The following is a 13,596-nucleotide window of genomic DNA, read 5'->3' as shown; positions in this document are numbered from 1 at the left end:
GTAGCAGCACGAAACCGAGGTCTAGTGGTCCGTGCGGTGCAGATCATAGTCGTGGGAGCCTTCCGCAGGTCGCGCTTTGATACTCTCGTGCGCAGATTGCGTTTTAAGTTGTCAGAGAGCCGCTCGCTACCGCTTTCGTGCGCATGGGCTCACGTTCTTTAAAGACTTGAAAGAAACTTCATTTTGCTATTTGATAGTTTACATGTGCTCGCAAATATAAATTTCACTTTTCAATAGCCTCTGGGTTGTTCGTGTAATGTAGTGAGGAAGCAGCATTCTTTGTGTCTGATTCTGTCACGGTGGTTTTGATAAGGCTGTTAGTAAAACAGACGGAAGCGGAGACCACTGTTGGAGGGGAATGAGTTGTACACCGGCTGCGGTGACCTCGTCAGGCTGATAAGGTCGTATGACAAGATGAACTAGTATTTGTAATCGCTGCACGATAATATACTGCTAGCGATTGCGAAGACCTTGCGAAGGGTCCGGATCTTCGTTATATCTTCGATGTGATATTTGCGGATTTGTTTTTCGTTCTGTTACACCGGCTCAGCTTCCGAGCAGTATGACGCAGACGCCAGAAGCACACTGCGGCCTTCTCCACTCGCATGCACTTTCCTTGTTCCCGCCTGTCTGGCATTTCGATGGAATTCTATGAGAGGGGCCCTCATCGCTCAGGGGATGGAAGTACATAGGATATGAGTAGTGCGCATGCGCGGGACCCGTGGATTTCTTCGGTCTGTAGTTGGCTTTGACCGGAACGCTCAATTAGAGAAGTAGCTTGCGCACCTAAAGCCAGAAGCGTCAGACAAAATGGCGGACTCCGTCGAAGCAGCGGCCGCTCGCTTCGGCAGTGCGTTGTCGCCACTGTTAGTGGCGTTGGTGAGTGACGCACGACGCCCATGCTTCGTCCCAAGTTGTGTGCACCACGAATGTCCGACGATAAAAGTTCGCAGATTTTATGACTCCTTCGGAAATTTGACAGATGCTAGGCTTAGCGAGGACTCGCGGTTTGGTTGCACTGGTTGCTTGGTCGCCGTGGAAATAACTAAAAAAAAAAAACTCGGGATGTGTGTGCGTACGGGTAATAGTGCTCGTCTTTCGGACCAACCACAAAAAAAAAATTGATTTCAACTGTCTTGTCACTTATACTGGTGCTTTTTATTTCCGCGACATGTAAGTTGTAAATCATAGAAATTGCGAGTGCTGCATTTCGGCCGTATAGCGGCGCTGCGGGCGTGTCCACACGGTGCCAGGCCCGATTTAAACCCGTCTTGGTTGCACCTTTCAAATCCGCCGTACGCAATGCGGTTTAAGGCCTCCCATTCTAAATCTTTTAATGTTTCGAAGAATGCGCAGTTTTTAATATTTTAATTCGAGTATCATATGGCTGCTGATATAGGGACGCCTTGTAATATCCAGGCGGCCTAACGGTGCGCGCCTGTCTAAGTGCCTACAAATATATTCGCTTTCTTTTCACAGATGTGTGTGGTTAGAACTGTCCTTTTGCGCACAGGAACGAATTAAGCGTGAAATGCTTTTAGTTCCCGTTCTCGGCATACTCGGGCGAACATCTCCCGGAAACCTAAAGCGAACTTCGCGAAATTCTCCGCCCGAATGGCATTATGCGGTCTGGTGTACGCTGAAGGAAGCGACGCGCCGCGAGCCGAAGCGCGCGCTGCGGACCTTGGAAGGCTGTGCATTCACGGCGAAGATATCGGGTTGCCGGTGGCAGCGCCGGCGCGGTTTGTGTGTGCGCGCGCAAGCTGCGACACCCGAGCTTGTGACTAAACAATGAATAGACATTTAATCTTATCTCAATGATGGGGCAGACTGCAAATTGTTCTTTTATTTCTGCCCCGAGTCCGGAATTTTCATCGGGGTATTATTGGTCATGGGGAAGAACATGTGGAACAAAAACAAAAAAAAGGTGCGCTCACTGCGCATATTTGTGAGGTAATCATTGTTTGACTGCAGATAATATCTGTTCCCTTTGAAATTGCAACACTGCGTATTTGTACTACCAAAGGCGAACACGTCACCAGTTTCCGTCGTGAGTAGTTAAGTGGCGGGCAAGCGCGATGCATTCGCCATCTGCGGCTCTGTGTCGAGGCGTGCCGTTCATTGCCGTCCACACGTGCTCGCTCGAACGCCGTCGGTCGAGGCGTGCAGAGCAGCACCCCTCGCGAGACCCGCCTACTTGCGCGCATGTATCAGATTTCGCGGCCGCGTTTACAGTCACGTCGACGGCGTCCCAGTTGACGTGCCCAGACTTCGTGTCGGCCGATCCCCTTACAGCATCGTCGCTCGCTATCGGCGCCCAGGTGTTTTCTTTCTCGCTGGGCACGGAGCGATGACCTGCCCGAACTCCGCGCTCTACAGCGTCCCTCATCACACACTCCTGTGCTCTTTGGAAGCTTGCGTGGCTTCCTCCGGAACCGCCGATTCACAGCACAGTTCCTCCACGACCGTGGTGCGCCTTGCAGATAATGGTCACCGTTGTGGTCGGCCGTGACATTGGAGTAGAAGCCGTCGTCGTGGAATTAACTGCATCGACCGGACTTGGCTACTGTACCTCCTGCTCAATATTTGCTCATTCGTCTGTCTGAAAACAAAGCTTCAACGGCGCTTTGGTTGCACATAACCTTAGTTGCGTCTGTCGCGTAATTCAGTCAGCTACTGGGCTAGCTTCCTTCCGCCACAAAGTTTCCGGGTGACTATCCCCGACAGAACGGACTTCCAGCCTGCCCGGACGTCTACACAATTTGCCGGGTCCGAGGGCTCTTCAAAGACGCTGATTGCCCTCAGGGCGTAACTGTAACCCGAAGCGTATAACTGCGGGTCGTTGCGCAGCTTTGCCCAGCAGCAGCGTTCCGAGTCTTCTTTGTGTAAAGGGCCTTAGGTCTTGAGCACCAGCCAAGCGCTCCTTGTTCGTTTGGCGACCGTCACCCTTTTTCATGCTGGCGGCAAATATTTGGAATCTCTCAGCACTTTTCTGGAGCTGACACACATGTCACCCGTGTTTTCGTGCGTCAGGCAAAGAGATGGGGCAGAAGAGCCGGTCCTTGCTTGGACTGAGCCGTAGCACGTCACCCCTTGCAACCGGCTGTCTGGCAAGGTCGCTGACACATTGGAAAAAGTCCATCAGCTAGACTTCGCCGTTATTTGGAGATGTATGCAGGATGCTCCGCAGTGCGCTTTCTCGCCACTCTGTGGACGCCGTGCATGGCATGTGCACACTGAAATGAAATGGCCGGTGGCCCCCTGCCACCACCGTCTCCACGTCCTCGCCTCGCGCGGGCAGATCGATCTGGAAGTTCGCGCGCTGGCACCGTTCGGTTAGAATGTATATAACGTGTATAAAAGTCGACCTTGCCCGAGTGCAGACGGGCTTTCTCCGTCTCAGGTTTCCTCAGTCGAAGGGGGGGGGGGGGGGGGGGGGCGAGTGCTTTGGCGAAGTAGCGGCAGCGGCCGAGTCCGCAAACACATGTGGCCCGGTTTTCTTTTTCCTTTTTTTTTTGTTCTCGGCACGTCCGCGTCGGTGTGCGACCCCGCGCCTCGCCTGCCTCGCGGCGATCGTTCCGCCTTGTTGGCGGCGGCGGCGACACGGGCTCGGGACACGTGTAAACATGGAAATCGACAGTGCCACAGTCTTCCCGGCTCCCGAAAATAGCATCGGAGGGTGGCCGCCCGCCGAGCCTGCTCTGATGGTGGCGGTGCATGGTGGTCCCGGCGATCGCCTTGCGCAACTGGCCGCCCGCCCTTCGTGCGTCGCGTCACGTGGTCTCTCCCTCCCGCACTCTCCCTCCGGGCGTCTACTTCGCGTTTTGCGGCTGAAATCCAGGGCGGCCCGTCTTCCACCCCCCCCCCCCCCCTTTGTTTTCCCGCGGATTCTCGGTCGGAAGGCGACGGATAGCGTGGTCACTTATGGTGCATACGTGGCCACGCATGGCCACGTGTACCGTGCAATACACACGTGGCTACATATGTCGGATGCTGGTTTGGTTTGGTTTATCGGAGTTTAACGTCCCAAAGCGACACAGGCTATGAGGGACTTGGTAGTGAAGGGCTCCGGAAATTTCGACCACTCGGGGTTCTTTAACGTGCACTGACATCGCACAGTACACGGGCCCCTAGAGTTTCGCCCCAATCGAAATTCGACCGCCGCGGCTGGGATCGAACCCACGTCTTTCGGGTCAGCAGCCGAGCGCCGTAAACCACTGAGCCACCGCGGCGGAATGTCGGATGGTAGGTTATACGTGCTATTGAAATGGGCTTGGAAGAAGGGGACGAAGTAGCTGACAAAGAACAGTAAAGTAACCTCGCAAGAACACACGGATGGGAGCTCCTGTCAGAACAGTCGAGGGAAGGCACCGTAATCGGTCATCAAGCGCAGTTGCAGCGAGTGCTCCGCGCTGTGTAATGGCATTCAACGCGCAGAATGTCATTCATATCAAATGGCGTGCAGTCCTTGATTGTGACAGCGTTAACCACGGTTGTTGTCTTCAGGAGTGGAATGCTTTGTACCCACAAACACTCTCGCGGCCAGCTGCGGTGGGAAGCTGAAGGCTTGCGAAGATTTCGGTCGAATAACTCATTCGAAAATTGACAGGAACACGTTGAGAGCGCATCACGCCATACCCGCACCTCTTGTCGGAAGAAGCCACGAGCCGTCCACTTGGAAGTTTGTGTGCGTTTGCTGAAAGGCGGGTGGCGTGTTATAAATGAAGCACCTGGCGCAGCGTACCCCATTTGAGTGCCGGGAACGACCGCGAGCTTCTTTTTACCTCTTAATCATTCCGTAAGTAATTCGAGTTTATTCTGTTCTCGCTGGTCGAACGCACCCACAAAGTATTCAGCGGGTTCTAAAAAAAAAATCAGCGTGCTGCTAGCGCGGGCTGCTGGCTGTTCCGGGAATCTGGGAACTTCATCTTGCTACGGGACGGGACTGATGATTTATTCAAGATTTGTCCTTCAGAATGATATGCGCGTGAAGTAGTGAAGAAACTTTACTTTTGGTGTTAGGTATCGTTAAGCTCTCTCTTAAATGATAGTTCCGTTTGTCAAGTGTTGCGATATTCTTTCTTCTGTTTTTTGTCCCGTGTTCTTTGTGCCCTCGTATTTTCTGTCAGAGTTAATTTTCAGATAATAATAGGAATTGTTTTTTTTTTTTAAATCCAAGAGACAACCGTGATTTTGTCGCCTTTGCTCCCCCTTCCCTTTTAAGGAGAGAAAACGAAACTATGCAAACTACACTACGCCCTAGGCTTTTGTGAATTGTCAAACGTGTCTACATAAGCCATACAGCCAGTGGCACACTCAGGTCCGGCTCGAGCGCGGAAAATTCCTCTGGAAAACACTCGCACATATTTCTGTCTCGTACGTTTTTTTTTTTCTTCGCTGTAATGGGCGTCTATGTGAGCGTGACTTGTTTTGTGCATTCGGTCCACCGCACCCATCACACGTTGCGAGTAGCCTTGCGAGAATCGGGAGAGATTGTGTACTCTCTGCTTACTCTCTCTCCCAGATGCGGTATCTCCAGCCGTCTGGACTGAGGATTCACGATAGCCTCGCTATCTCTGTCTCGAAAGACCACTCATGTCTTGGTCTGCCGCATTTGCAAACACGGCGTCCTTTGCGGGGAGGCTCTGCGTTTAGCGAGATCGCGGCCGACTTGAAATAATAAAAAAAGTCACCTCTTATCTTTGGGCAAGGAGCTTAAAACGCTGCGGCTCTCCTGGTTGTGCATTAGCGCAGGACAACGAGTGTGTCGTTACTAAACAAGCGGCTTGCCGGCGCCGTAAAGCAAACGACGGTCCTGACGGGCCGACAAACAGGGCTTGGACGGCTGAGTGCATTGTTCGAGAAATCCTCGCGCGGCTGGCACGCCGAGGGAAGCCGGAGTGGGAGGGCGAAAGGAGGTTGTTGATGAGAGCCGGACGGAGCAGCCATCCTTCCTCTCGCTCGCGCTGCGCTGCCTGTTGTGGCTCTTCCCGGCCAAACACGGCGCGCGTGGCTTTCCGCTCCAGGCCGTGTTGGTTGCGCAAACAGGGGCCAAACGAGTGGCCGACTCTGACCCCGTTTGTGCGAAAGCCACTCAAGGCTGCCAGTCTGTGTCCGCTCGTGCGATGAACGCTCTTAGCGCACGTATACCACCGAGAGGAGAGGCGGGGGGTGGTATATAAACGTCACGGCGCTTTCTCGCGCGCTTACAGTGAAGGCTGCCTGTTCAGTAGCGGTGTTCCCTCCGGACAGTTTGTGTGCTAGCCGCTAAGATACATCCACAACTACGCGGATGCTCTACAGTGTCAACAGTGGCCGCCGCGTTCCATTGGATCGCTTCAAATTACGTCACGACCGCGCTATAGGTGCGCCAGGCTGATGACCAGCGCACACTGCAGACCTTGGGCCCGCAGCGACTGGTGATCTGCTGCATGCAAGAGACGCATTCTGCGTGAGTGATTGGTTGTGCATTGACGTTCATACGTGTACGTACCGTATCGACGAGACTATTTTTCGCGAGCCTAGTGTTTCGTGAATACTAAATTTGTCGAAGCGTGCGTGAGCCCCTTAGCTCTCCTTTCGCCCGAATTATTCGCGTGATCAGTTTTTCACGAGGTCTGTGCGATTCGCGAAAAGCGAGAAAATCGCGTCTTTGCAAAAATTGAGTCATTTACAGTATATATAAGTAGCGAAGTTGAAAAGCGCTTCATTTAGGTAAGAATTCATTTTTAGTCCGCGTTTCGACCAGGAACTGAACTTTTTAAAAATATTGAAGAGGGCCAGTTTCTGGTTCAAAAGTCGACTAAAAATAAATGCTTGCCTAAATGAAGCGCTTTTCAACTTCGCCGCTGACGTTACTTCTCCAGAAGCCAGCAGCGTTTATTTCTCTGCCAGCACATGCCATAGATGTCGTTAGCGATGCGTTTGCTAAGACCTGTCCTTGAAATGCCGCTACCGTTCGGTCTACGGGGCTTTGTTTCCTTGTTTCCCTGTTTCGCGTGTTGTTTCGAATAACGACGGCGGACTGTTTGTACCGCATGCCTGCGCGGAAATGCACCCCGCGTCATCCGGTCGATTAGCTTGCATGTGCTAAGTTACATCATCATCAGCCTAACTACGACCACTGCAGGGCAAAGGCCTCTCTCATGTGTCTCCAATTAATCCTGTGCTTTAATTGACAGCTGCGACCACCCTATCCCCGCGAACTTCATCTCATCCGCCCACCTAACTTTCTGCCGCGCCTCTGCTACACTTGCCTTCTCTTGGAATCCACACCGTTACCCTTAAGGACCAGCGGTTATCCTGCATGCCTTCGCGTTACATCCCCTGCCCAAGCCATTTCTTCCTCTTGATTTCGACTAGGATGCCATTAACCCGCGTTTGTTCCCTCACCCACTCTGCCCGCTTCCGGTCTCTTAAGGTTGCACTTGTCATTTTTCTTTCCATGGCCTCGCTGCGTTGTCCTTAACTTGAGCTGAACTCTTTTCGTTAACCTCCACGTTTCTGTCCCCATACATAGGTGAGTTCCTGTAAGATACAGCTGTTGTGTACTTTCCTCTTGAGAGAGGGCTTGAGGCATGCATCAGCGCCTCACGTTTAACATATTTACGTTCTATTCCTAACAGCAGCATGTCGCTGTGCGTCTGATTCGCGTCGCCACTTGACTGCGACACATGTCGTACCACGTGCAATCTGGTCTAAATCGAGTTAGCCGTTTTATGCAGGCTTCCATTCTGGGAAGGGGGGGGGGGGGGGGGGGACAAGCAAGCGGCCTACATGTATGCGGTTCTTGTTTTCATGATTTTTTAATTTTTTTTGCATTGCCTTTGAAGGGAATACGTGCCGAGAGTTTTCATGTGTTCGTGCGGACGTAGCAGTATAGCTTTGAGAAGTACTAAACGGTGTAGTGGATAGCAGGGAAGCATGGCGGTTCCTCTTGATCAATCTCCGCGCAGGTCTGCAGCTGGTAGTAGTAAAAGCGTAGGCATAACGAGAATGCAGCAAAAGCAAACGTCACCCTCTCCACTTTCACTCTGGCGAGCTTCGTTTAGTGCGGTTGTTTCCTTTCCGCATCATAAAATAAAAAAGCGCTCTGTAGGAATCCCTGAAGAGAACGTAGTTTAGGATTTGGCTCGTAAAGCGGTAATTGACACAATTTGTAACTCTTTTACTTTCGGGGAAACGTTGCAGCCAAGAAGAAAAACTGATTAAGCGGGAAGATTTTTATTTCTTGTTTCTTTTTTCTTTGGCAAAACGTGCCTAGGTCTTGAAGTGTCGCTCAGTAAAACTGCCTGCACAGAACATTTCGCTCAGGCCACCCGAGGATGACGGTGCAAAAATTTCTTATCTAAGGCTAACGAACATTGACAGGGATCATATTTGGCAGCGCAACTCCTATGGTATAGCCTCTCTGTCGGGGACCTGTTGCTTAGCGTTGCGTTGTAAACAGGGTGCATCGACCGAACGACGAGTCTCCGTTTCTGCTTTCTATAAGAGATCGACAAGCGGAAAAGTTTGGCGCCTTCCAGGGGCATCGTTCATAATAATAATTGGTCTTTGGGGAAAGGAAATGGCGCAGTATATGTCTCATATATCGTTGGACACCCGAACCGCGCCGTAAGGGAAGGGATAAAGGAGGGATTGAAAGAAGAAAGGAAGAGAAGGTGCCCGTAGTGGAGGGCTCCGGAATAATTTCGACCACCTGGGGATCTTCAACGTGCACTGACATCGCACAGCACACGGGCGCCTTAGCGTTTTTCCTCCATAAAAACGCAGCCGCCGCGGTCGGGTTCGAGCCCGAGAACTCCGGATCGTTTCCGTCGCTTCAAGCTTTCTGTAACAGATCGGAAAGTCTGGTGGCTGGGTCAGTGTTTTCTGGTCTCCAGATGTAATTGGGCTCATTTTTGCTGCGAACGTGGAAAACAAGGGCGGTCATAGATAAAAACAATAGAGACCAATGCCGCTAAAGGGTTTACAATTGCGAGCCTGTTCATGCCCTTTATATTTACAGAGGAATAGTGATACGCTGAATACCTCGCTGGCCGCAGAGAAACACTTTCTTCCTTTGAAGCAAATGCCAAAATCATTACATTCATCCGCACGGGTTTCAGAGTGTTCCGCACTCTGATGAGAGCGCATGCTGCTGTGATTTGCATGATCTTACACTTTGTTGTTTTACATCTGCCAGCGCAAGTGTGTGTGCGGGGATGAGGGCGCGCGGGTGTCAAGGAAAGACAAAGAGAAATTGTGCGTGTTTTTTTTTCTTTTTGTTTTAACACGAATACGTGTTCCTGGACTTGCAGTGAGATAGCGTACTCAGATAATAATGGGAGTTTTTGCGCAGACACTTCCTTTCCGAGGGTTTCCGAAGTGCAGTTGACTTACTCCGTTTGTGGAGAGCGAGACAGTTCCTGTTGCAACCTTCTTGGCACGTTCACCGGGCCGTAGTTGCTCCATACGCGAACACAGTGCGCACGCCGATTCATTTTTGAACGCAGAATGCACTTAAGGACTGGTGCTCGAGGTTACCTGCCCGTCAGCTTTCGTGGAGAAAATTTTTCGGAAAGTTTCCACTTTTTTTAGCCCTCGTATGTAAACGGAAGAAATGCACCGAAGGGGCTATCTTCGTTATCGCTATCTAATCATGTACTTTTTAAGTGGCCAGTCACGCTTGGATGGCTTTTTCAGACTAATTAAGACGAGGTGGTAATAGCACAACAGCGCGTTCTGAGTCCTTTCTATCATCCTTATCAGCGACCTTGGCCATCGCATCGCCAGCATCTCTGGTGGGTCACCTGAACGAAATACTTTCTGCTGCGTGCAGATTCAGCGGGAGCTGATCGGACTGCGTTTTCCAATTAATTTCATTTCCGTTGGCGCAGAAAGTGTTCCAAGGCACAACTTCGTTAGGTTTCGCGCCGTGTGATTAATCACCCTATATGGTGGCCACCGAAACCCCAAGGTAAAGGTTGACTGTATGAGGCGCCCCTGGCCACGATTGGAACCGTTTCGCGCGAGGGCAGAGCTCGTGCATAGCCACCGCTTCAATGCGAGGACATGGTTGCGGTCCTCGACGAATACGTGTCCTCAAGAGGTGTGGCCCCGAGGCGTGTTCGGCCGTGGAAGAGGCAGCAAAGCTTCATTCTTCTTCGGCGGAAGGTCCCAGTTGAGTTTCCCCTCTCAGACTGCGCCAGTTGCAATCCCCTTCAGGTGGCGATGAGAGGAAACACCTTGTTGATGATGGAATCGGGGTTTCTTGATGACCCGGTGGTTCTAACTCGCAAACATTCACGTTACTCGAGGAAAGGAGGTTAACTATTTATTTACAACATAATTAAAACGAGAAGAAACGAACAAAGAGAAAACTATTTAGAACATGACTAAACCGTTGATCAGACGAATTCAGCCCTGGTTCAACCCAGAGCGCTTACAATTTTAACCCCTGTCTCCGCCCTTAGCGGGGCCACCAACCCATAATGTAACGTGACCCTCCTCACCAATCAGTGGTTAGGGAGAGGAAAATAAGGTTTGCGCCAACTAATCGCAGATTGGAGAGAGAATATTGATTAATAGAATATTGATTGATTGATCGGGGAAAGGAAAGCCAAAACTGCAGTTTCCTCGACCAGCCAAACTCTTGGGAAAGGAGAGGTTGCAACCAAGCTCACAAACAGCACATACACGACTACCATTTTCCATGGCACCCACGGCACAGCAGTTACTACATTCCTAACGTTGTCATGTTTGCTTTCGCACACGTGCATGCGAGGCAAACGTATGCCGAAGAGACCATCACTCAAGTTCTTTACAGAAAAAAAAAGGCAGTCGTCAAGGGAAGAATGCGCTTCATGGTCACTTGATGCCAGGCGCCTCTCCCGCATACCGGGAGCCCCCGCAACCCCTTGGCTTCGCGCGCCGTACCTGTCCAAGTTTCTTCGAAAAAGTTTATTCCCGTGACGGCGCGAAGGACACAAAGTCATCCGCTGCAAGAAGGGGAAGCAGGGACGGGACGGGTCCCTTTGTTGGCGACGCGCTTATCACAATACAGCCGCCGCCGAGTCCCCATCGGGCCTCGCTCTGTGACTTCACTGGTGTGGCATTCCTCGCCAACACAATACCGGCTGGCGCCACGGAAAGTTCACCGAACTTCACAGTCCCGTCTTCGTACGTGTGACCGACCACAACTGTATGTAGCTTCGTTCGCCTTCGCGCCACGTGTCCCCCTGCTCGGTGTGCTCGCCCCCAGAACGAGCCCGGCTCCGCATTCGTCAGTGGGAGCCCGCTGGCCATTTCGGATGACGTTCGCTATGCCGCACTGGAGGCTAGAACGCGACACGCTCTCCTGTAGCGCTGGCTGTAGTTACATTCAGTAAGTACTGGATGTCGCTGGTCTTGCAGTAGTACTTGCGGCAATGAGCGCGACGCCACCTGTTGGGACGACTTCCTTTCTTTCTTTCTTTCTTCCTTTCTTTCTTTCTTTCTTTCTTTCTTTCTTTCTTTCTTTCTTTCTTTCTTTCTTTCTTTTTCCTTCCTTCCTTCCTTTCTTCCTTCTTTCCTTTAGGTGACCCTTCGTGCCTTGTACATCTTTGCTGGCAGCTGTGAGTCTGTGACATTGGCGCGCGCTGTTTCGACGTCCTTTACTGCGTTTCGGTCATGCTTTCCTGTTAGAAGCAGAAGAGAGACCAACTATCGCAGTTACGTACAACCTACAACGACGTAGAGTAGTCGACGTCACCTGAACGTCCTCCAGCCCACGCTCCCACGCAGCCAGAAACGAGGCGCGAAAAGAAAAAAAAAAATGTCAGTTACGCTGAGACACGCACTGACTGCGATCTAGAGGAGAACGGGCAGGCGTAGCTAAGCGGGTTACTGACCGCCGAACCAGCTGTTACTGGCAGTGTGTCGCAGCCCTGGGTGTGGTTTATGCCTGTTGGTTGAAACGCTGACTGCATACGGGCGACGCATCGCTGGTGTCCGCGCAGCTCGGCCTCCGTTGACGTCGTTGGTGGTCGCGCTGTAACGAACCGCGAGGCATGCGTATGCTATTGGGCCTAGCCACTGCAGGACTGTGGAACCGTACGCTTCTGTGGTGAGTGTTTCGGACACGAGCGTAACTAATATCTATTGACTTTCTTTTTGCACCCTCTGCTTGGCCAACGGGCTGTAGCACTGTTCTTCGCTTAGCGCGCATCTTACTCTTTATTTCCCACTGCTGGCTGTTGTGCCGATGAGGCCCTTCACCTGCGCGGTGTTTCGCGCATACCGGTGCGTGGTTGTTCCGCGCATGACTCTGCGTGTTTTTTTTTTTTGTGTTCAACCTCCTCCCGGACTCCATCCGGCTTCATGACAAGCGGGAGTCTCAGTGTTGAAGTCGCCGGTGGGTGCGCGTAATGCTTGGACTGTGTACACGCGTAGATTTCCGTTAGGTGGTGGGTAGTCAGGAAAAAAAAATAAAAATTGTCCTCCTAGCGCCGCCTTTTATGGCATAGCGAGCTTGCACACGTACACTGGAGGAACCCGTTTCAGCGAGTCTGAAGGTTGGTGACGGTGTCTCCTCGTGTGTGCCCCCCCATTGTTTCTTTAAAGCTGTGTGGTTTGTGCCGTGCATAGCGAATGCGCGCTTCCCGGAAAATGTAGCGAAAGAAGAACGCGTTGCGAGGTGGCGACTCACACGTGTGCTGCCCTTCTTCCTCCACCCTGCAGGGCCCAGCGCTGCAGCCCGGGGGCGATGCTGGCGCGGCTGTTCTACGCGCACGGGCGCGTGTGCGCGTCGCACCCGTGGGAGGTGATCGTGGGCTTCCTCACGCTCACCATCTGCCTGCTTTCCATGGGCTCCGCCTTCCTCGCCGGCAGCAAGCTGTGCGGATGGTCGCCTCACTGCCAGATGAAGGAGGTACGCTCTCTCTCTCGTGTACGCCCCTCTAAAACCCCGCACCTCCACTCTCTTATGCCGAAAGGAAAAAAGGCACAGTCTACGGGCTTTGATTCTGGGGCACGTAGGACAGTCTCTTTTGAGGCCCATTGAAGAACGATGGGCCTAGACAAAACTTAATTCCTTTCACTTCAGAAAGATTTGGAATGCTGGCCATGCAAAACGAGTCATATAGAGCACTGCACGTGCACCTCGTGTGCCGATTCTCTGCAGTTAATCCGAAGGCATCAAATTACTGTACAGGACGCGCCGGTGTTTCAGAAACGAGCAGCCACTTACAGGTGCCTACAAATGTTTTCGGAACGCCGAAATCACGAAAAATGTCAATTTCCTCGCTAGCTAGAAGCGCAGCCAAGCACTGAGTGGTGCACTGTGCAGGTCGCGCAACGAACTACAAAGCGCACCCTTCAGATCATGGCTGCATGCTTGTGCTGTGCAATAATTAGGCTTTGTGTCAAATTTCTAGAGGCCCGTGTGCTGTGCGATGTCAGTGCACGTTAAAGAACTCCAGGTGGTCGAAATTTCCGGAGCCCTTCACTACGGCGTCTCTCATAGCCTGAGTCGCTTTGGAACGTTGAACCCCCATAAACCAATCAATTTTCGTGTTCCGAAAACTTTTGCGGGCACCTGTACGTGTTGCCAAACAGTGCGCGTAACCGACGAGC

At 51.9% G+C, this 13,596-nt stretch overlaps 1 protein-coding gene across 4 annotated transcripts in view; it reads left to right on the top strand.

Annotated features, from left to right (window-relative positions):
- Window positions 1-13,596, top strand: part of Hmgcr (HMG coenzyme A reductase) — a 77,236-nt gene that overhangs the window by 42,322 nt on the left and 21,318 nt on the right. For 3 of the 4 annotated variants that reach the window (XM_077653357.1, XM_077653355.1, XM_077653354.1), the window contains exon 2: window positions 12,703-12,892. In XM_077653357.1, coding sequence (XP_077509483.1) covers window positions 12,728-12,892 — 165 coding nt within the window. In that variant the 5' untranslated portion in view covers window positions 12,703-12,727. Of the gene's footprint in view, window positions 1-6,285; window positions 6,452-12,702; window positions 12,893-13,596 lie in introns of those variants that run through there. The other variant, XM_077653356.1, reaches the window with a different exon arrangement.

Source organism: Amblyomma americanum, chromosome 2 (assembly GCF_052857255.1).
Source record: "Amblyomma americanum isolate KBUSLIRL-KWMA chromosome 2, ASM5285725v1, whole genome shotgun sequence".
NCBI lineage: Eukaryota > Metazoa > Arthropoda > Arachnida > Ixodida > Ixodidae > Amblyomma > Amblyomma americanum.
Note: the sequence above shows the minus strand (reverse complement) of the source record. Positions and strands in the feature narration are given on the sequence as shown.